Source organism: Cetorhinus maximus, chromosome 29, assembly GCF_964194155.1.
Source record: "Cetorhinus maximus chromosome 29, sCetMax3.hap1.1, whole genome shotgun sequence".
Classification (NCBI taxonomy): domain Eukaryota; kingdom Metazoa; phylum Chordata; class Chondrichthyes; order Lamniformes; family Cetorhinidae; genus Cetorhinus; species Cetorhinus maximus.
In genome coordinates this window covers 19,118,508-19,138,780 of record NC_135907.1, presented here as the reverse complement: position 1 = coordinate 19,138,780, position 20,273 = coordinate 19,118,508, and the positions used below count along the sequence as shown (strand labels likewise).

At 47.3% G+C, this 20,273-nt stretch overlaps 2 protein-coding genes across 2 annotated transcripts in view; both read left to right on the top strand.

Annotated features, from left to right (window-relative positions):
• Positions 1–20,273, top strand: part of LOC144669342 (SH3 and multiple ankyrin repeat domains protein 1-like) — a 212,871-nt gene that overhangs the window by 83,889 nt on the left and 108,709 nt on the right. Inside the window, exon 12 of the mRNA XM_078531705.1 lies at positions 5,674–5,787. Within this exon, the coding sequence (XP_078387831.1) occupies positions 5,674–5,787 (114 nt within the window). The remainder of the gene's footprint in view (positions 1–5,673; positions 5,788–20,273) is intronic.
• Positions 3,316–20,273, top strand: part of LOC144669369 (serine/arginine-rich splicing factor 3-like) — a 388,848-nt gene continuing 371,890 nt past the window's right edge. Inside the window, exon 1 of the mRNA XM_078531750.1 lies at positions 3,316–3,325. The gene's annotated coding sequence lies outside the window, so the exon portion shown is untranslated. The remainder of the gene's footprint in view (positions 3,326–20,273) is intronic.

Below are 20,273 nucleotides of genomic sequence, written 5' to 3'. Positions count from 1 at the left end.
AGTTTTCTGCTTTTTGTGACTGTCATAAGCTTTTTCTACTTTATCAAACCTGGTATACTTTTAGATAACCGGGGGTGGGGGGCTCTAGATTTGGCAGTACCGCCCTTTTACTTTGTGGGGACATGTCCAAACTGTGCCCTTAGAATCTCGCTTTTGAATGTCTCCCACTGGTCTGTCATTGATTTCCCTTCAAGTAGCTGTAACCAGTCCACTTTCACCAGATCACCTCTCAGCTTCATAAAATTAGCCTTTTCCCAATTTAGAACTCTTACTCCTGTTCTATCTTTATCCTTTTCCATAATTATGCTAAATCTAACTGCATGATGGTCACTTTGTCCAAAATGCTCTCCACTTGCCCGGCTTCATTTCCTAAGACTAAATCTAGAATTGCATCCCCTCTTGCTGGGCTTGTTACGTGCTGGCTAAAAAAGGTTCTCTCGAATGCAGTTCAAGAATTTTGTGCCCTCTGTGTCTATGTGTCTATTACACTCTTCAAATCCCAGTTGATATTGGGGTAGTTGAACTCCCCAATTATTATTGCCCTATTGTTTTTGCACTCAGAAATTTGCCGACATATTTGCTCTTCTATCTCCCTCTCACTGTTTGGGGGTCTATAGTACACTCCTAATAGTGTGGCTGGTCCCCTTTTATTCCTGAGCTCAACTCATATAGCCTCATTTGATGATCCATTTAGTATATCATCCCTCCCCACAGCCGTAATTGACTCTTTAACCAATAATGTTACTAATACTTTTTTAGCCCCTTCTCTATCCTGCCTGAAAACCCTGTATTCAGGGATGCTGAGTTGCAATTTTTGCCCCTCTTTAAGCCAAGTTTCCATTATAGCAACAATATCATGCTGCCTCGTGTCTATCCGTGCCCTCAGCTCATCGGCTTTGTTTGTTTTATTCCTTGCATTTAAATGCCTTTTAACATTGCCAGATTCCTTTGCCGTAAACCTTTTAACCTCTGCTTTTTCTGACATTCAGAGTCACCCGCTAATTTTCTGTCTCCTGCTTCCTGCTCTGAATTTGTCCTCTCTGAATCTGCCCCCCGGTTCCCAGCCCCCTGCCAATCTAGTTTAAACCCTCCCTAACAACACTAGCAAATCTCCCTGCATGGATATTTATCCTGCCCCTATTCAGGTGTAGACCATCCTGCTTGTGTACAGATCCCACCTTCCCCAGAACCCGGACCCAATGCCCCAGAAATCTGAATCCCCTCCCTCCTGCACCATCTCTCCAGCCTGGTGTATTCTCCGATTTCCATACCCACTAGTACTGGCATTGGGAGTAATCCGGAGATTACTACCTTTGAGGTCCTGCTTGCTAATCTCTTCCCCAACTCCCTGAACTCAGCCTGCGGGACTTCGTCCCTTTTTCTATCCATATCATTGGTACCAATGTGAACCACGACCTCTGGCTGTGCACCCTCACCTTCCAGAATGCCCTGGAGCCAGTGATATCCATGACCCTTGCACCTAGGAGGTAACACCTGCGACCACAGAAGCGCCTGTCTGTTCCCCTAACTATAGAACCCCCTACCACTATTGCTTGCCTCTCTTTTGTCCTCCCCCCCCTGCACAACTGAGCCACCCATGGTGCTCTGGTCATGACTCTCGCTGCTCTCCTCAGAGGAACCCTCTCCCCCATTGGTACTTAGAACTGAGTACCTGTTAGAAAGTGGGATGTCCTCAGGGGTCTGCTGCACTACTTGCTTTGTCTTTCATGTCTGTCTGACGGCCACTCAGTCCCCCTCTGCCTGATCTGATAAGCTGCGGGATGACTACCTCCCGAAATTTTGTTACCCACGTAGCTCTCATGTCCTGAGGCCGCGAAATGCACTATATTAGTGCAGGTCTTTTCTTCTCTCATTTCCTAGTCTTCTGCCTTCTCTGACTCTCTTTCCTCAGCTCCTATTTTCTATACTTCTCTCTCTTTCTCTGTCCTCACGCTCCGCTCGTCTGTGGGATTTGCCAAGGAAATTCTGGGGATTACCAGTGTGTGCAGGCTTGAGACGCCAATCCCCAGAAGTGAGGTCGAGCAGAACTGCCACTGATTGTAGAGAGAGGTTTAGCGAGAGAATTCCAAAATTTGGGGTTCAGACAGCTGAAGGCATGGCCGCCAGTCATGAAGTTTAAGATTGTGGATGTGCAAGACACCACATGGGCTTAACGGCAATGTCAGTGCAAGTCAGGATGGTGTGTGATTTGGAGGGTACTTCAGAGGTGATCCTGTAATGCTGCTGCTTTTGTTTCTCTTGGTGATAATGGGTTGGAGGGGAGAATGCTGGAGTAAGTGGAGTTTGGAACAAGTTTGAACTGGGACCTTCCCATTTTGCAATGGAATAACTCCCCCCCCCCCCCCCCCCCCCCCCCCCCCACCGCCCCCCTCGCAACCAATCCCCTTAATTTTAAGAGCTGCTAAATCAGAGAAGGAGGTCTTGTGGTGCAGTGGGTAGTGACCCTATCTCTGAGCCAGAAGTTCCTGGTTCATATGAACATACGAAATAGGTGGAGAAGTAGGCCATTCAGCCCCTCGAGCCTGCTCCACCATTCAATAAGATCATGGTTGATCTGTTTGTGTTTTGAGTTCCAATTCCCATCTACCCCTGATAACCTTTGATTCCCTTGCCTAACAAGAATCTATCTACCTCCGCCTTAAAAATATTCAATGACACCGCCTCCACCATCTTCTGAGGCAGAGAGTTCCAAAGATGCACAACCCTCTGAGAGAAAAAATTTCTCCTCACCTCTGTCCTAAAAGGGCAAGCCCTAATTTTAAAACAGTGCCCCCTAGTTCTGGACTCACCCACAAGAGGGAACATCCTTTCCACGTCCACCTTGACAAGACCATCAAGGTTCTTATATACTTCAACCAAGTCGCCCCTCACTCTTCTAAACTCCAGTGGAAACAAGCCCAGTCTGTCCAACCTTTCCTCATAAGACAACCCACTCATTCCAGGTATCAATCTAGTAAACCTCCTCTGAACCACCTCCAACGCATTTAGCTCCTTCCTTAAATAAGGAGACCAAAACTGCACACGATATTCGAGGCGTGGCCTCACCAATGCCCCACCTCAAGACTTGATGGCCACGGGAGGTGTGTTCATAGTGCGGCCAAACAGGCCTGTAAATAATCAGGCGGTAAGAGTGGGAGAGTCTCCTGGTCAGCCATGCTTGATGTGGAGTGGCGCCCCTCAAACTATAGCCTCTGGCGACCTGTTCCGGAAAAAAACTGGCCATGGAAACAGATGTGTGTGCTTTGTCTGCCTCATGTCATTAGACACAGAGAGAGAAAAGAAGAAATGCGAGACAGCGGAAAGTCTGGCTGATAATCACTGCATTAAAAAGGATAGAATAAAAAATGCCCTGGCTGCTGCCTGGCTTTTGAGTGGGCAGGAGCTGGCACCTCTGGATAGCCTGTGGCACTTTCATGCAGGCTGGACGGGAAAATGAAAGGGTGTGTCACCTCCAGCCCGACTGTGTGAGAGCGCCGAACGCACAGCGACAAGAGACAAGACTCCTCAGCGTCACCGGTGTGTTTTCCAAATCAGAGCTCTGGCTGTGTAGGGTCCACGGTCTCCAAAGACGTCATCAGCACTCTTCAAAGTATGTTTTTTTTTTGGGAGAGATGAGAGAAAAACAGACAAAAATAGACTCGACAATAGAAAAGGATTGTCCAAACTGGCTGGAGATTTGCGTAACCAGTTTTTTTTTACGAGGGGCTCCTGACTGCAAGAAGCCTTGTATGAAATGCTAACAGCAGGGATGGTGTGTTGAACAAACAGGTTATTTACTGTTCTTGCAGGGCGACCAGACAGGAGGATAATGTGAAGAAGATTTGAGTCAAACTGGGAAACAAGGGCTTGTGTTCACCTTGTGCCTTCATCGCATCTCTCAGTACATCTTCACGTACAAATGAGTTCCTTTAAAATGCAATCACTGTTTTCGTTGGCAAAAAATACTTTTCAGCCATCCAGGGACAAAGCTTGCAGGGCCATAGGGCAAAGGGCGGGAAAAGAGGGACTAATTGGATAGAGCTGGCACGAGCACAAATGGCCGAATGGCCTCCTTCTGTGCTGCACCATTTTATGATCCCATTTTCGGTGCTGTCTCAACGTGACATTTATAAGCAAATCACGTATTTATGGGCAGTGGTGCTTTAAGAAGAATGTTTGCCCAAGATCTGGGAAATTATTGCCCTCTTCCCCGAGTAGTGACACGGGATCCTTTCAATCACCTGATGACGATGTCAATTTAACATCTCAGCTGAAGGATGGCACCGTTGACAACGTAGCACTCCCTCAGTGATGTAAATGGATGGGAACTGAGAGGTGGCGTGGGGTGAGGGTGAAGAGCGGTGGGTGCTGATTTTCTTTGTTCCATTTACCCCATGTGCAAACTCACCTGTGAGCTATCACGCAAAGCGTCTTCATCATCTTCCGCCTTCTCTCCAACTCAGAAAGCGTTGCAAGAGAAAAGAAAACTTGCATTTATATAGCGCCCTTCACATCCTCAGGACATCCCACAGCACTTTACAGCCAATGCAGCACTTTTGAAGGGTAGTCACTGTTGTAATGCAGGAAACACCCAAGTTCAATTGCACAGCAAGCTCCCACAATGACCAGATAATCTGTCTTTTGTGATGTTGACTGAGGGAGAAATATTTGCCAGGACACTCGGGAGAACTCCCCTGTGCTTCGTTCAGAATAGTGACACAGAATCTTGCATCCACCTGAACGGGCAGATGGGGCTTCGGTTTAATGTCTCATCCAACAATACAGCACTTCCACGGTCCTGCACTGGGAGTGTCAGCCTAGATTTTGTGTCCAAGTTTCTGGAGTGGGACTTGAACCCATGATCTTCGGAAGAGAAGCAGGACAGCGACCCACTGATCCACAACTTATATAAAGATGGCTGCCTTACGACATCTGGTGCATAGTAACTGAAGAAATTTAGGAGATCAGAAAAGATTCTTCAATTTCCATGATCATTAAACATTTTCTAGCAAGAGATTGTTTTTGTTCATTCATGGGATGTGGGCATCGCTGGCTAGGCCAGCATTTGTTGCCCATCCCTTGAGAAGGTGGTGGTGAGCCACCTTCTTGAACCGCTGCAGTCCATGTGGTGTAGGTACACCCACAGTGCTGTTAGGGAGGGCGTTCCAGGATTTTTGACCCAGCGACAGTGAAGGAATGACAATAAAGTCAGTGTGACTTGGAGGGGAACTTGCAGGTGGTGGTGTTCCCATGCACCAGATGCCCTTGTCCTTCTTGGTGGTAGAGATCATGGGTTTTGAAGATGCTGTCGAAGGAGCCTAGATGAGTTTCTGCAGTGCATCTTGTAGGTGGTACACACTGCTGCCACTGTGTGTCGATGGTGAAATGAGTGAATGTTGAAGGTGGTAGGTGGAGTGCCAATCACGCGGAGCTGCTTTGTCCTGGATGGCGTTGAGCTTCTTGAGTAATGTGGGAGCTGCACTCACCCAGGCAAGTGGGCAGTATTCCATCACACTCCTGACTTGTGCCTTGTCGATGGTGACAGGCTCTGGGGAGTCGGGAGATCATTGTCATTGAAAAGTTATAACTCCGGGTTCAAAAGAGCAGGATCATGGGGGTGGGGGAGGTGGTGAGATTGCACCTTGTGACGTTCAGTGTTTTCTCCTTTTACAGTCCTCAGTGTCGGGGAAGGAGGATTCTGGGAAGGGACTGTCAAAGGTCGGACGGGCTGGTTCCCTGCAGAGAATGTGGAGGAGGTCCCAAACAAACCCCAGGACAGCAAACATGGTAAGATGCTCAGGGAACAGATAAATTGCCTGTTTAATTTTAATGCGGTCGATTTCTATTTCAATTTATTGTGAAAGTCTCGGCCTGAAAAGGTGCTGAAGCAAGAAACACTTGTATACATTTCATTATTTCTGTCAGTGTGAAACACTCCCAGGACAGGTACAGCACGGGGTTAGATACAGAGTAAAGCTCCCTCTACACTGTCCCCATCAAACACTCCCAAGACAGGTACAGCACGGGGTTAGATACAGAGTAAAGCTCCCTCTACACTGTCCCCATCAAACACTCCCAGGACAGGTACAGCACGGGGTTAGATACAGAGTAAAGCTCCCTCTACACTGTCCCCATCAAACACTCCCAGGACAGGTACAGCACGGGGTTAGATACAGAGTAAAGCTCCCTCTACATCGTCCCCATCAAACACTCCCAGGACAGGTGCAGCACGGGGTTAGATACAGAGTAAAGCTCCCTCTACATCGTCCCCATCAAACACTCCCAGGACAGGTACAGCACGGGGTTAGATACAGAGTAAAGCTCCCTCTATACTGTCCACATCAAACACTCCCAGGGAAGACAAAGCACAGGTTAGATTTTTTCCTAATGAGATGATGAAATGAAGGTTAAGCTTAAACCTGCTGAGCATAACAAAAGTTGAAAAGGATATTTGAGAAAGTGAGAGGGATGATCAGGTGACAAGTTTGAGTTTTGAAACCTAGCAGAATGTAGAATGAAGGGAATTCCGAGAGAGGTGAAAGTGGTCCACCCTAGAGGACAGAAGGTGCCTTGGTTTAATGTCCTACCTGAGAAACGGTGCTGTAGGCAGTGCAGCACTCCCTCAATACTGAACTGGAGTGTAAACCTAGACTCAAGTGTGGAGTGGTTCTTTTATGTCTTGGGTATATGAGTTAATTGGCAAACCAAACTCTAACTGCATGCCTTCCTATATTGTCATCAATTGCTGCTTGCAACCAATAATGGGGAAAGACTGATGTAAGAATAAACAGTGATGGCTTATTGAGACATATGGCAGAGCACCAGATCATACATGCTCACTCAGAAACCTCCAGAACTAGACTTACAGTTAACCAGTGGCCCACGCTGCACAGTGATTCGTCAGTGCTGTCACATGATCAGTACACTTGTATTCTCTTAAAGGGACAGGGTACCTCACTTTATCACATCCCTCCCCCTTTACTTAAAAGTACAGCTAACAAGCTTAAAACACATTAACTATTTACACAATAACTATTTACAGGTCAAGTCTCTCAGGAGGCTTTCTCGGACAAGTTGAGCATCTCAGTTCAACAGCCTCGGCTGGTTTTTCTGAGACTTTCTTTTCAGGGGTCAGTTGTCCACTCAGTTCCTCAGTGGAAAGTGGCAGGTTTGTCTCCCTGACCCCCTCGGGTCCCACAGCCCCCACCGGTGCTTCCAAATCATGTGACCTGTCCTATACATGCGGCACAGACTCAAGCGTAGATGAAGACTGCATTTCTTCTTGTGGGACTGGCATTCTTTTGCGGAGATGATCCACGCGTCGTCTAATTATTCGGCTGTTTACCGATACGTTATGGGAGAGGGGTCCAGTTACTGCACTCACCTCGCCTAACAAGCCAATTGGGCCCATTTCCAAAGTTCTTCACAGGGACCCCATCTCCCACTGTGAAAGTTCTTACGCAACCATGACCATCGTGCCTGGCCTTCTGTACCTCTTGGCTTTTCTCCACCCTCCCCTCTATATTCAGCTGGATAAGGTCAGGCAGGTGCGGAGACGTCTCTTCATTAGTAGCTCTGCAAGGGCAATGCTGGTCGTTGTGTGTGGCATGGTCCGGTATGTGAACAAGAAGCAGGACAATCTCGTGCCGATGGAATATCCTTCCATCTTTTTCATCCCAGATTTAAAGGCTTGGACTGCCTACTCAGCCATGCCATTCAATGCTGGGTAATAGGGTGAGGTTTTGACATGGGTAATGCTGTTAAGGGTCGTGAACCTGTGGAACTCCCTGCTGGTAAAAGCGGTCCCATTGTCGGTCATGAGGACCTCTGGCAACCCATGCACTGCTGCAAATGGTCTATGGCGGCAGCCGATGTGGGCGACCGGACTTCATAGACGTCCATCCATTTGGAGTGGGAGTCAATCAGTAAAAGGAACATTGTGCCCAAGAAGGGTCCCATGTAATCGACATGGAGGTGCACCCATGGCCGTCCTGGCTGTTCCCATGGGTGTAATGGAGCTAAGTGGGGGAGGAGCTTTTGCACCTGCTGGCATTGAGGACAGCTTTTGACCAGGGTTTCGATATCCAAGTCCATGCCTGGCCAGCACAAATAGCTGTGTACGAGCAGCTTCAAATTGCTAATGCCCGGCTGAGCACTATGTAGCTCGGCTAATAATAGCCTTCGCCCCCTCGGGGGACAGGATGACCCTTTCTCCCCAGAGTAATGTGCTGTCCCAGCAGGAGAGTTCATATTTGCGATCAGAATAGGGCTTCATCTCCTCGGATTTAGATCCACCTGACCAACCATTCAAGACCTGCTCCCGGACGGTAGACAATAGCGGGTCCCGGTTTGTCCACTCAGAGATTTGTCTGGTCTGAACAGGGGAGGAATCCAGAAAATTTAGCACTAGGACCAGTTCCTGGGAAATTGGAGCCTCCCTGTTATTAGCTGACAGGGGAAGGCGGCTTAGTGCGTCGGCCTGTGTGATTGGAGTTCCCGAACGGTGAACTCGTAGGCGGCTAATTTTAGTGCCCATCTCTGGATGTGAGCTGATGCGATAAGGGTATCGCTTTATCTTCTCCAAATAATCCCAGTAGGGGCTCGTGGTCGGTTATAATATCGAAATGGCGACAGTTGAGATATTCATGAAACTTCCTGATGCCGAACACAATAGATAAGCCCTCTTTCTCAGTTTGAGAAATCGTTGCTCTGCGACACTGAGTGTGCGAGATGTATAACCAATGAGTCGCTAGGAGCCACCCGCCATCAGATGTGAAAGGGCAGCTCCTATCCCATTAGGGGACGTGTCACATGTTAAAATGAATTCCTTCTTGGGGTCAAAGTGGACCAACAAGACCAACGATCTTAATCGCTTCACTTTCAGGAAGGCATCCTGGTGCGGGGCTTGTCAACTCCATCTCTGGTTCTTCTTAAGCAGGCTGTACAATGGGGCCAGCACAGCCGAGAGGTTTGGGAGGAATCGGCCGTAGTCGTTTACCAAGGAGCCTCAAGCTCTGTGGTATTTCATGGGGCAGGTGCCTTGCGAATGGCTTGGACTTTTTCTTCCACAGGATGCAGGCCCTGCGCATCAACCTTGTGGCCCAAGTAAACTACCTCCTTAGCTTGGAACAGACACTTCTCTTGTTTTAAACGTACTCCCTGCTTGTGCGAAGTTGCTAAGTGTTCATCGTCGGTGAACAACTTCCGTGACCAATACGTCATCCAAGTAAACAATAACATGGGGCAACCCTTGGAGCAAGTTTTCCATCGTTCTTTGGAAGATAGCACACTACCAAAGGGTAGACGTGTGTATTGATAGAATCCTCGGTGCGTATTAATGGTGACGAATTCCCTAGAGTCCTTTTCCAACTCTACCTGCTGGTAGGCATGGCTCATGTCTAATTTTGAATATGCAGTGCCCCCTTCCAACTTCAAATACAATTCCTCAATCTTGGGTATCGGGTGTCTATCGGGTTTGGCCACTTTATTGACAGTTAGCTTATAGTCACACATAAACGCACGCATTAGTCCGGCTTCAGTTCGGGTACAATGGGTGTCGCCCGCTCAGAAAATTGCACTGGTTGTAGGATGCCCAGTTTTTCCAGTCTGTCCAGTTTGGCTTCAGCCTTGTCCCATAGAGCATAAGGGTCTGGTCTGGCTCTTGTAAATCTGGGGGTTGCATTTGGATCTACACCGATTCTGGCCTGTAGCCCTCGAACCCTTCCTAACTCATCGTTGCAACAATTCCTGTAAGCCTTTCGTTGTAATTTGAAAAATTTCCGCTCATTTCAATTTAATCTTTTCTAGCCAGTTGCGGCCTATTAAGCCAGGGCCCTCTCCAGCTACCAAGGGCAACCTTTCAGATTGATCTGCATACATCACCGGGACTTGACTTAACCCTTTCAGTCTTATTTCTTCACCCGTTTATGTCCTCGGCTTTGTGTCCGAAACTTCTAACGTCAAAGGATGGGTTCCTTTACTCAGATATTTAAATGTATGGTCTCCAATGACGGACATCAATGCTCCTGTATCTACTTTGATCTTGATGGGTTGTCCATTGATCATTATAGCTATTTGGATTGGCTCGGCTCTACGTGCTTTGAGGTTATATAACGAATGGATGTCTGATTCTATTTCTTCTGGCTCTTCCATGAGGCACATTGCACGATGTTTCCTCCTGCCTTTATAGTGTTGTTTCAGCCTTTCTCTGCAGTGTCATAGCGGTGGCAGAAAAAACACTCGACTTGTTTGAGTTGTCGTTCGCTCACTGGATGCCTGGACGTATTTCTCTCATTCATTTTGTGGGTTTTCACTGCAGTACCATTGTTTTTCAATGGTCTGGAGCTAGACACCGTTTCCTGCCTTTCTGTGGAGTCCGAAGTTTTTGTGCCTTTTGTTGCCGGATTGTTCCTGCTCGACCAGATGGACGGCGCCATTTTGTGTCTCTTTTATAACTTCAGAATTTCTAACAGCACTCTCCATCCTGGTAGCTAATTCTAATGTCTTATTGAAATCTAGACTAGGTTCGGCTAGCAAATGCCTTTGGATAGGATCATCTCCAATCCCGCATATCAGCCGGTCTCTCAACATATCACTAATGGACGTTCCGAATTCGCAATGCTCAGTCAATGCCTTTAAAACGGCCACATAGTCAGCTATTGTCTCCTCCGGAAGCCTGTTCCTTGAATTGAACTCGGAGCGCTGCATAGTAACTGAGGACTTTGGTCTCAGGTGGCTCTGTACAATTTTTATTAACTCGTTGAAAGTCTTTGAGTCTGGGACGCTAGGTGACGTAAGGCTGTGGATCAGCCTGTGTGTTTTGCTCCCGCATGAGCATAAAAGAATTGCCCTCTTCTTCTCCTCCCCCGCGATGTTGTTAGCAGTAAAAAAGAATGCTAGCTGTTCGACATACTGAGGCCAGTCATCTGAAATGGGGTCGAATGGAGCGACACTCCCGAACTGCGGCACCGTGAACGGCTGCAAGGGGACTGAACTTCCAATAGGCTTTCCAGGTCGTGACGAATTTAGGTGTTTGGCTTACCGCAGAGCCGCGCTCTCTCTGGGATCTCTTATTCTTTCTGCCCATAACCATTTTTCATGTATTTACCCTTTTAAATGCATTGCCACTTTAAGAGCAGTCACCTTTTTTTAACTCTGTCTCTGCAGCTGTCGGCTTTTCTTTGCTGGGTTTCGCGCTCTTTTTGAGTTTTGGCGGGATCCCCACAATCGCGATTCTGCAGGGGGTTTATTTAAATTTTAAACTGCAGCACTGCTTTCTGCTCCGATTGCCGACTGTCGCCTATTTTATAAGATAAGTACAGATGCTCTTTCCAGTCCTTTGCTCACCCGTCTTGAAATTTATTTTATTTTGTTCTTTATCCTCGTCGCCACTTTTATGTCTTGGGTAAATGAGTTTGTGGGCCAACCGAACTCTTAACTGCACACCTTCCTATGTTCTCCTCAATTGCTACTCGCAACCAATAATGGGGAGAGACTGATGTAAGAATAAACAGTGATGGTTTAATGTGACATCGGGCAGAGCACCAGATCATACGTGCTCACTCAGAAACCTCCTGAACTAGGCTTACCTTTCCCTGTTGCTCATGCTGTACAACGATTCGTCAGTGCTGTCACTTGACCAGTACACTTGCATTCTCTTAAAGGGACAGGGCACCTCACTTTACCACGGGTCCTTGAACACAGCAACAGCTGACTCAAGACAAGTCAAGAAGACAAAATGAGCCAAGCTGACACTGATGAAAGTTGAGATTGGCTATGACCAGAGTTTTGGTCAAATGGAGAAAGATTGTAAAGTTTTCAATGGGGAGTGTTTCCGGTTTGAAACTGGAGAGATGTACCTGTGCTTATTGTCTCTGATTTTTATCACTGCAGCCTTGGTGTTTGGTGTACGTGCTTGTCAGAACGCCCCACAGATGCTTTCACCTGCATAGGCACTAAGCTCTGGAATTCCTTCTCTAAACCTATCCGCGTTTGTCTCCCCATTTTTATAGCTCTCCTTAAAACTGACCTGTTTGTCCAGTCATGTAAGTCACCCCCTAATTCAGCTTCACATGGCTCGGTGTCAAATCTTGTTTGATGTGGCTGCTGTGAAGTGCCTTGAAATTTCTATGCTATTAAAGGCGATTTACAAATGCACATTGTTGTTATCTCACATCTCCCAGAAACAGTACAAAAGCATTAACCAGCGATAAATTACTGACGGTCAGGGAGTATTTTGATGGGTGATGCAAACAGAGAGGCTGCCAGAACAGAAAGGACTTTGTCATGACTCTTGGATAGATTTATGCCGAAACCTTGTGCAGTTTTGATGAAACCGTTGCAGTGGCCTGAGAGAATGGAAAACAGCAACTGCCCTCAGATCACCCAGGAAACATTGGAAATAAATATCTGAAGCAGAGGGAGAATTCAGACATCGGACAATCGTTCGGGATTATTCGGAGAAGATGGACCAAATGGCCTCCTAGTAGACTGAAATATAAGGGAAGCAACACAGTAACAGGAGGAGGCCATTCAGCCCCTCGAGCCTGTTACACAGGAGTGGGAGGCCATTCAGCCCCTCGAGCCTGTTGTATAGGAACAGGAGGAGGCCATTAAGCCCCTCAAGCCTGTTACATGGGAACAGGTGGAGGCCATTCAGCCCCCTCGAGCCTGTTACACAGGAGCAGGCAGAGGCCATTCAGCCTCTCGAGCCTGTTATACAGGAACAGGAGGAGGACATTCAGCTCCTCGAGCCTGTTACACAGGAGTGGGAGGCCATTCAGCCCCCCGAACCTGTTATACAGGAGCAGGCAGAGGCCATTCAGCCCCTCGAACCTGTTACACAAGAACAGGAGGAGGCCATTCAGCCTCTCGAGCCAGTTCCACCACCCAATGCGATGATGACTGATCTACGACCTAACTCCATACACACAGCTTTGCATCATATCCCTCAACATCTTTGGTTAACAAAAATCTATCCAATTTAAAATTAACGATTGACCTAGCATCAATTGCCATTAGCGGAAGAGAGTTCTAAGCTTTTACCACCTTTTGTGCAGAAGTATTTCTTAATCTCACTCTTGAAAGATCTAATTTTTAGACTGCACCCCCTGTCCTAGACTCTGCAAAGAGCAGGAATAGATTTTTGTGATCCCTCCTACCTACTCCTCCTAATGTCTTGGAAACTTCACCCAAATCACCCCTCAACCACCTGAATTCCAGGTGACACATTCCAGGTTTCTGTCAGCTCTCCTTGTACTTGAATCCTTGGAGTCCAGGTATCAATCTAGTAAATCGAAAGTGCATTCTCTCCAAGACCAATACATCCTTCCTAAGCTTGGCGACCAGAACCTGCTCATAGTTCAGTCAGAGTGACAGGGTCTCTGACAGACAGCTTTCCTTCCCCTAAACTGCCCCATCCCAGTGCAGTGTAGACAATACTGGAGAATGTGGAGGTACAGCTAACTCAATATTTCTGCTGATATCGGAAGCCCCCTCTTTAACGGCGGGGGTGGGGACCGGTGGGGGGATAATATTGTGTTGTATGAAATTTTAAATAGAGGACTTGCACTGCAGCTTTGAATGCTGGGATAGCCAGACCTCCATCGTGCGCTCTTGTCTTCTCCAACGTGTGAATGTAAACCACAAAAAAAAAAACCCAGTGGACTAACTGAAAGAAAAAGGGACAATGAAAAGGCTGGGGAAAGTTTGAAGAGAAGATGATGCGAAAGTCACTTTGACTTCCTGCCTGTGGTCTGTAGCTTTACCTTTTCCTGGTTGTGGAGTGCCACCCAGTGGCCATGTTAGAAATTGACAGAGGCCGGGGACAGAATTTTCCCTGGGCCCTGTGGAGATCGAGGGCCAGAACTTTACGCCCTGCAGGCGGGCGCGCTCCCGACCCGAGTGGGTGAGCATCCTGACGTCATTGCACACCCGGAAAAGCTGGAAGAGCGCCAGCTGGCAATTGAGCTCACTCGTAAGGCCCAATTGTAAACAATTTCTCGCGGCCCGTCCAGCCTTACGGCTGCCGGACGGGGCCAATCGGCCAGGCGGACTTTACATTCTTGATCAAACTTATCCAAGGGGTGGGATGAAATCTCCGTTAGGATTTAAAATTAAAACAGGGAGCTCAGTGGAAGCGCCCACCTGCACCGCGGTGACATCGACCCCCCCCGCCCTCTTCCTGCCCCCTGCAGCCAGCGCTGAGCCCTTCTCCGTTAATCGGCCGGCCAGCGTGACCTCGCGGCCGGAGGCCGATCACGGTCAGGGGGACGGTTTCCGGTCCGTCGGAGGTGGAGAGAGGGGGGGCTGGGAAAATGGAAGGAGCCGTGCCTGGACAGTTCCCTAACGCATTCCCACCCCCCGGGGATTTTCCCAGGGGATGACCTGGGACCAGGGCCGGCTGCCCGCTCCATGGCGGTTAATTAGGGCCCCATCTCGTGGCCATTTTGATGTGGGTATTTCCCTACCAACAGATCCTCCACCCCCCCACTGAGTCTTTTTTTATTCGTTCGTGGGATGTGGGCATCGCTTGCTAGGCCATTTATTGCCCATCCCTAATTGCCCTTGGTCAGAGGGCATTTAAGAGTCAGCCGCATTGCTGTGGGTCTGGAGTTACATGTAGGGCAGACCGGGTAAGAATGGCAGATTTCCTCCCCCTAAAGGACAGTGTGGGTGGCCATTGGAGCTGAAGGCTTCATGGTGAGGCCGCGGAGTTCAGAGGCCATAGCCTCAACCATCACCACTGCTGCGGAGGGGTTTCTCCTCCACCCAATGGCCCCACCCACTGCGGGCCTCTTAATTTGTTGCCTTCTCTGCAGGGAACTCGGGGTGGCTCGGGGTTGAGGTGCCCTCGTAGTCTCTTACCCGCCTTAGCTGCACCCACGTCTTCCACTGGCCTTACATTGTGGTGAGCCCTGTGATTGGGCCTCCTGTTTCCCTGGTCACCCTGCCTTAATTGAACAGACCCCTGAGGCAGCTTCTTAATTGGCTACCTCCGGGAAGATTGCGAGCAATGTCCTGGCATTTCCGTGTTCCCGGTCTGGAATTGAGCCTGACAGCGGGACTGCAACCCAACCAGCAAAGTCCTGCTCCCAGAGTGTTAAATGTCTCATTCTAAGCTGTATATAGTGACACATTATACCCAGCCAGAATGGATCTGAGTGGCTATTTTACCTATGAAGTGTTTTGTATCTTCTTAACAATTAAGAATACACGCACAGCCATCTGCTTCTGAACTCCATCTTCCTGTGTGAAAAACAGAAGGTTCCTTTAGTTCTTATTCTCCACCAGAGGGCAATACATCCGGGGTTTAGCAAACCTTACTGGCAGGTTTTGTATAACAATTCTTTTCCACCAAAATGTTCTTTTACAAAAAAGCATAAACATTAAACACCTCATCTCATCTCCTCCCCCTTTAGCTAGGAACAAATCGGTCAGGCGGTTTGCAGATTCGCTTTGGTCTGGAGAGGAGTGTTGGCTTAGGTATCTCGGCTTGTTTGCTTAGAATTGGAAGGTTCTGCTGTTCCACTTGTTTCTGTTCAGGTTAAACAGTTGCAGTTACAGGCGCTACGCATTCGTCAGTCGGGTCTCACCAACTGGAGCAGATGTTTCCCAGAAATCTTCCACTGTGACTAGAGATCCCTGGAAATTTGGTTCCTTGGATTTGGCTTCTCTAATCTGGTCAGTGTGTCTCTTCCAGATTCCACAGGAAGATTCAACATCATAGATCAGTGGTCCTCGATGCTTGATGATTCTTCCCAGGAGCCGCTTTGGTTCCCACAATAACTTCGGACCCAAACAGACTGATCCAGGTTAAACTCACGAGCTGGTTTACTTGTGTCATGCGACCTTTTCTGATCAAGTCGCCTTGAACCAATCTTTCCTTTCAAATCCGGATACAGCAAATCCATTCTGGTCCACAGTCGTCTTCCAAATATCAGCTCAGCAGGAGATACGCCTGTTGTTGCACGTGGAGTGTTACAATACATCAAAAAGTCCTTCAGCTTCAACTTCCAATCTGTTTGTGTGCTCCCCTTCATTATGGCCGTTTTGAATGTCTGGACAAAGCGCTCCACTTCACCATTTGAGGATGGGTGGGAAGGCGAGATGAGAATCTGCTTGGTCCCATTGTTTTTCAGGAATGTTTGAAACTCACATGATGTGAACTGTGTGCCAATGTCAGACACAATCTGCTCTGGCAATCCAAAAGTTGTGAACACATTCTGGAGAGAATCAGTGGTCTTTGTTGAAGCAATCGACTTAATGGGAATAACATGAGGCCACTTTGTGTGGGCATCCACCACAATCAAGGACGTATGTCCGATAAATGGTCTGGCAAAGTCCACATGAAGTCTCTGCCAAGGGTGGCCAGGCCAAGCCTATGGATGTAATGGGGCTGGTGCAGGAGAAGACTTCATTTCTTGGTGTGGAAGGTAATCACTGACCATGCCTTCAATGTCTTTTTCCAGGTGTGGCCACCATACATGTAGACAAGCCAATGCTTTCAATTTTATGATTCCCATGTGACTGAGGTGAAGTTCCTCTTACACTCGTGTTTGGAATTTTGGAGGAATAACAACTCTGATTCCCCATAACAAATAACGGTCTTGCAGAGTCAGTTTAAATCTATTCATGTAGTAAGGTTTAAGCTCAGTGGTCACTTCTTGAGGTACACACCAACCCTTCTGTGTGTACAGGTAAACTTTGGAGAGCGCAGCATTTCAAGTCGAATTTGATCTGTTTAACAGGCAACATTTCTATCTGGTTCCCATTGAAAGCAGTGACCTCACTTCGGGTTGTGGAGCTGTGGTATAACAGGAAGTCCGGAAAGTGAGTCTGCATTTGCATGATTCTCAGTCGAGCGAAATGTAAGTTCGTACTGGTAAGCAGATCAGGTCAGTGCCCACCTTTGTAGGCATGCAGTGGCAAGTGTCGGGGTTTGTGACTTCGGGCAGGTCAAAGGCTTGTGGTCTGTAATTAAGGTGAATTTACACCCATACAAATATTGGTGGAACTTCTTGACTCCATAGGTTAATCCAAGAGCTTCCTTCTCAATTGGGGTATAACTTTGTTCTGCCTTGGACAATGTGCGTGAGGCGTATGCAATGGGCCTTTCACTGCCACCAGGAAATGCGTGGGAGATGACAGCTCCAACACCATATCCAGAGGCATCACCAGCCAGGCCGACAGGCAACAAATGTGCCAGGACTTCAGCAGAAGTGAGCTCTTGCTCAATTTCCTTGAAACTTTCCTGACAGGCTTGTGACCAATCCCATTTTGCATTCTTTTTCCAGGTAACTTTTAAAGTCACAATTCTCCGCTAATTTTCTCAACTCAGCCAGGAGCTGGGAAAGTGACTCGCTCTCATGCTGTTCTCTTCAGTGAAACTTGAATCTCTTGGCAATAATTGCTGATCTGGGACCGACGTGCTTTTTCAAAACGTCCACCAGCTCTTTACAGCTTTTATCTGCTTACTTTTCAGGAGCAATGAGATTTCTCAGTAAAGAATGAGATTTCTCATTCCGATGACTGTGAGGAACACTGAGGCCTGCTTTTCATCTTCAATCCCATTTGCAATGAAAAACTGTTCCATATGCTCGACATAAACTACAAGGTCCATCGGTAGCTGCATCAAAAGCCTCTAAAGCCCCTAATAATGATGATCCCACTCTCATCGCTATTTGAAGTGTTTTGTCACTTCTTAACAATTAAGAATACGCACACGCACAGCTATCTGCTTCTGAACCCCAGATTCCTGTGTGAAAAACAGAAGGTTCCTTTATTTCTTATTCTCCACCAAAGGGCAATACATCTGGGACTTAGCACACCCTACTGTCGGGTTTTATATAATTAATCTTTTTAACTGTCCTTTTACAAAAAAGCATAAACATTAAACACACACATCACACCCTACCATTAGTCACACCTGAAGACTCCACTGCTATAAGTGACTGGGGTTGATTTTACACACAGAATTTGTATTCTGTATCTACCTTCCATTGACTGCATTTTTCTGGAGAAATTCCCCTGCATTTCTTGGGAGATGTAGCTGTAGTTTTGGTCATGAGTTCTGTTTCCTCTGATTCTTAGTGACTCTGTGTAAATAGACTCTGTAATCATTTTACAGAAGTAAGCTGTTTTAATAGACTTTGTAAACTGTTTGCTGTATGCATTTTAAACAGAGTCTGTAGACTGTTTGCTGCATGTAGTTTATACAGGCTCAGTAGACTGTTGTAACGTGCTGTTTAAACAGACTCTGTAGACTGTTTGCTATATGCAGTTTAAACAGACTCTGTAGACTGTTTGCTGTAATACAGTGTTTAAATAGGCTCATTAGACTGTTTGTTGTAATGCACTGTTTAAATAGACTCTGTAGCCTGTTTGCTAAATGTGTTGTTTAAATAGGCTCTGCCTTCTGAGTAAATAGATTTTGCTGTAAAATAGACTGCTTGCTGTAAGTCTTGCTGTGCTTCCAGCTCATTGGCTGACCCAGTTTCAGCCCAAGTTTCAAGTTTCTTTAAGCTCTGTTTTATCTTAAAATGTTGTTCTGTAAAACAAATACCCCAACCCCCACTGCCGGATATTACCCGGTGCTGTGGAGGAGGAGGTGTTCAGAGCAGGTTCCCCTGAAGCTTCCTGTAGCCAGTACTAATTTATTTTCTCTCTCTAGTTGTTTGGGGGGGGATTGGTCCCACCTCAGGGCTGGCTCCATACACCCGTGCTGCCTCACTGGCTTTTCGCTTTGTGTCAAACAAGAACATTAATAATGAATGCCAGTGGTATTTGATTCTGAAGGACATCACAGCCAGGTCTGATCCAATCCTTTCCTAAGTTCCGCATGTACACACACACACACGCGCACGTGCATACCCATATGCACACACACGTGCACACGTATATACATGTACCCCACACACACACACACACACACATCTACAGACACACACACATTTACACACACACGTGCACACACACGTGTACAGGCACACACACACATGCACACATGTACACACGCACACATGTATACACACACACACACACACACAGACACATGCACACATAGACACACGCAAGCACACACAGACACACACAGAGATTTGAACCACCAACTGCAAGTTCCCCTCCAAGTCACTCACCATCCTATCTTGGAAATATATCACTGTTCCTTCACTGTCACTGGGTCAAAATCTGGAACTCCCTCCCTAACAGCACTGTGGGTGTACCTACACCACACGGACTGCAGTGGTTCAAGAAAGCTGCTCACCACCACCTTCTTAAGGGCAATTAGGAATGGGCAATAAATGCTGACCTAGCCAGCGAAGCCCACATCCCGTGAATGAATAAAAAGAACAGCAGCTGTGGGTTCTGTTCCAGATTGCACGAGGAATTTGGAAGATCTGAGATTGCCCAGAGACTAATGGACAAATCTCTTTGCTCCCCTCTCGTTAATATCCAGAGGTGGTTTACTGTGTGGCTATGTGGAGCAAGAAGCCTTACAAGCACAGTGGAGACTGAGTATCTTCATCCCTTCACAAGAACACAAGAAATAGGAGGAGGAGTAGACCATACTGCCCATCGAGCCTGCTCCACCATTCAAAACGATCATGGCAGATCTTGGGCTTCAATTGCACTTTGCCACCAACAGCCCATATCCCTGAATTCACCGAGAGGCCAAACATCTGTTTATCCCGACCTTAAATGTATTCAACGATGGAGCATCCACAACCCTCTGGGGTAGAGAATCCCAAAGAGTCACAACCCTGTGAATGAAGTAATTTTTCCTCAGCTCAGTCCCAAATGATTGGCCCCTTCCTGAGACTGTGCTCCCTGTGATTTAGATTCCCCGAGCAGCCAGCCTCAATGTCTACCCTTCAGAACCTTGGATGTTTCAATGAGATCACCTCTCATTCTTCTAAAGCCCAGACAATATAAACCCAATTTACTCAGCCTCTCATCATAGGACAACCCCCTTATCCCAGAGACCAATTTGGTGAACCTCTGCCTCCTATGCAAGTATATTCCTTGAATATGGAGGCCAAAACAGCAAAACAGTCCTTCAAAAAGGAGATGAATATATTTCTGTTGAAGATTAGGATTAGAGGTCTCCCATTATCTTTGTGGGCAGATTGGCACCACCCAGTGTGGCACAGAGCCATGGAAACCTGACAGCTGTCCAGATGACTTAGGCAATGTCAGTTCTGATTCCATTGAAAAGAGGAAAGACTTGCATTTATATAGCGCTTTTCACAACCCCCAGACATTTCAAAGCACTT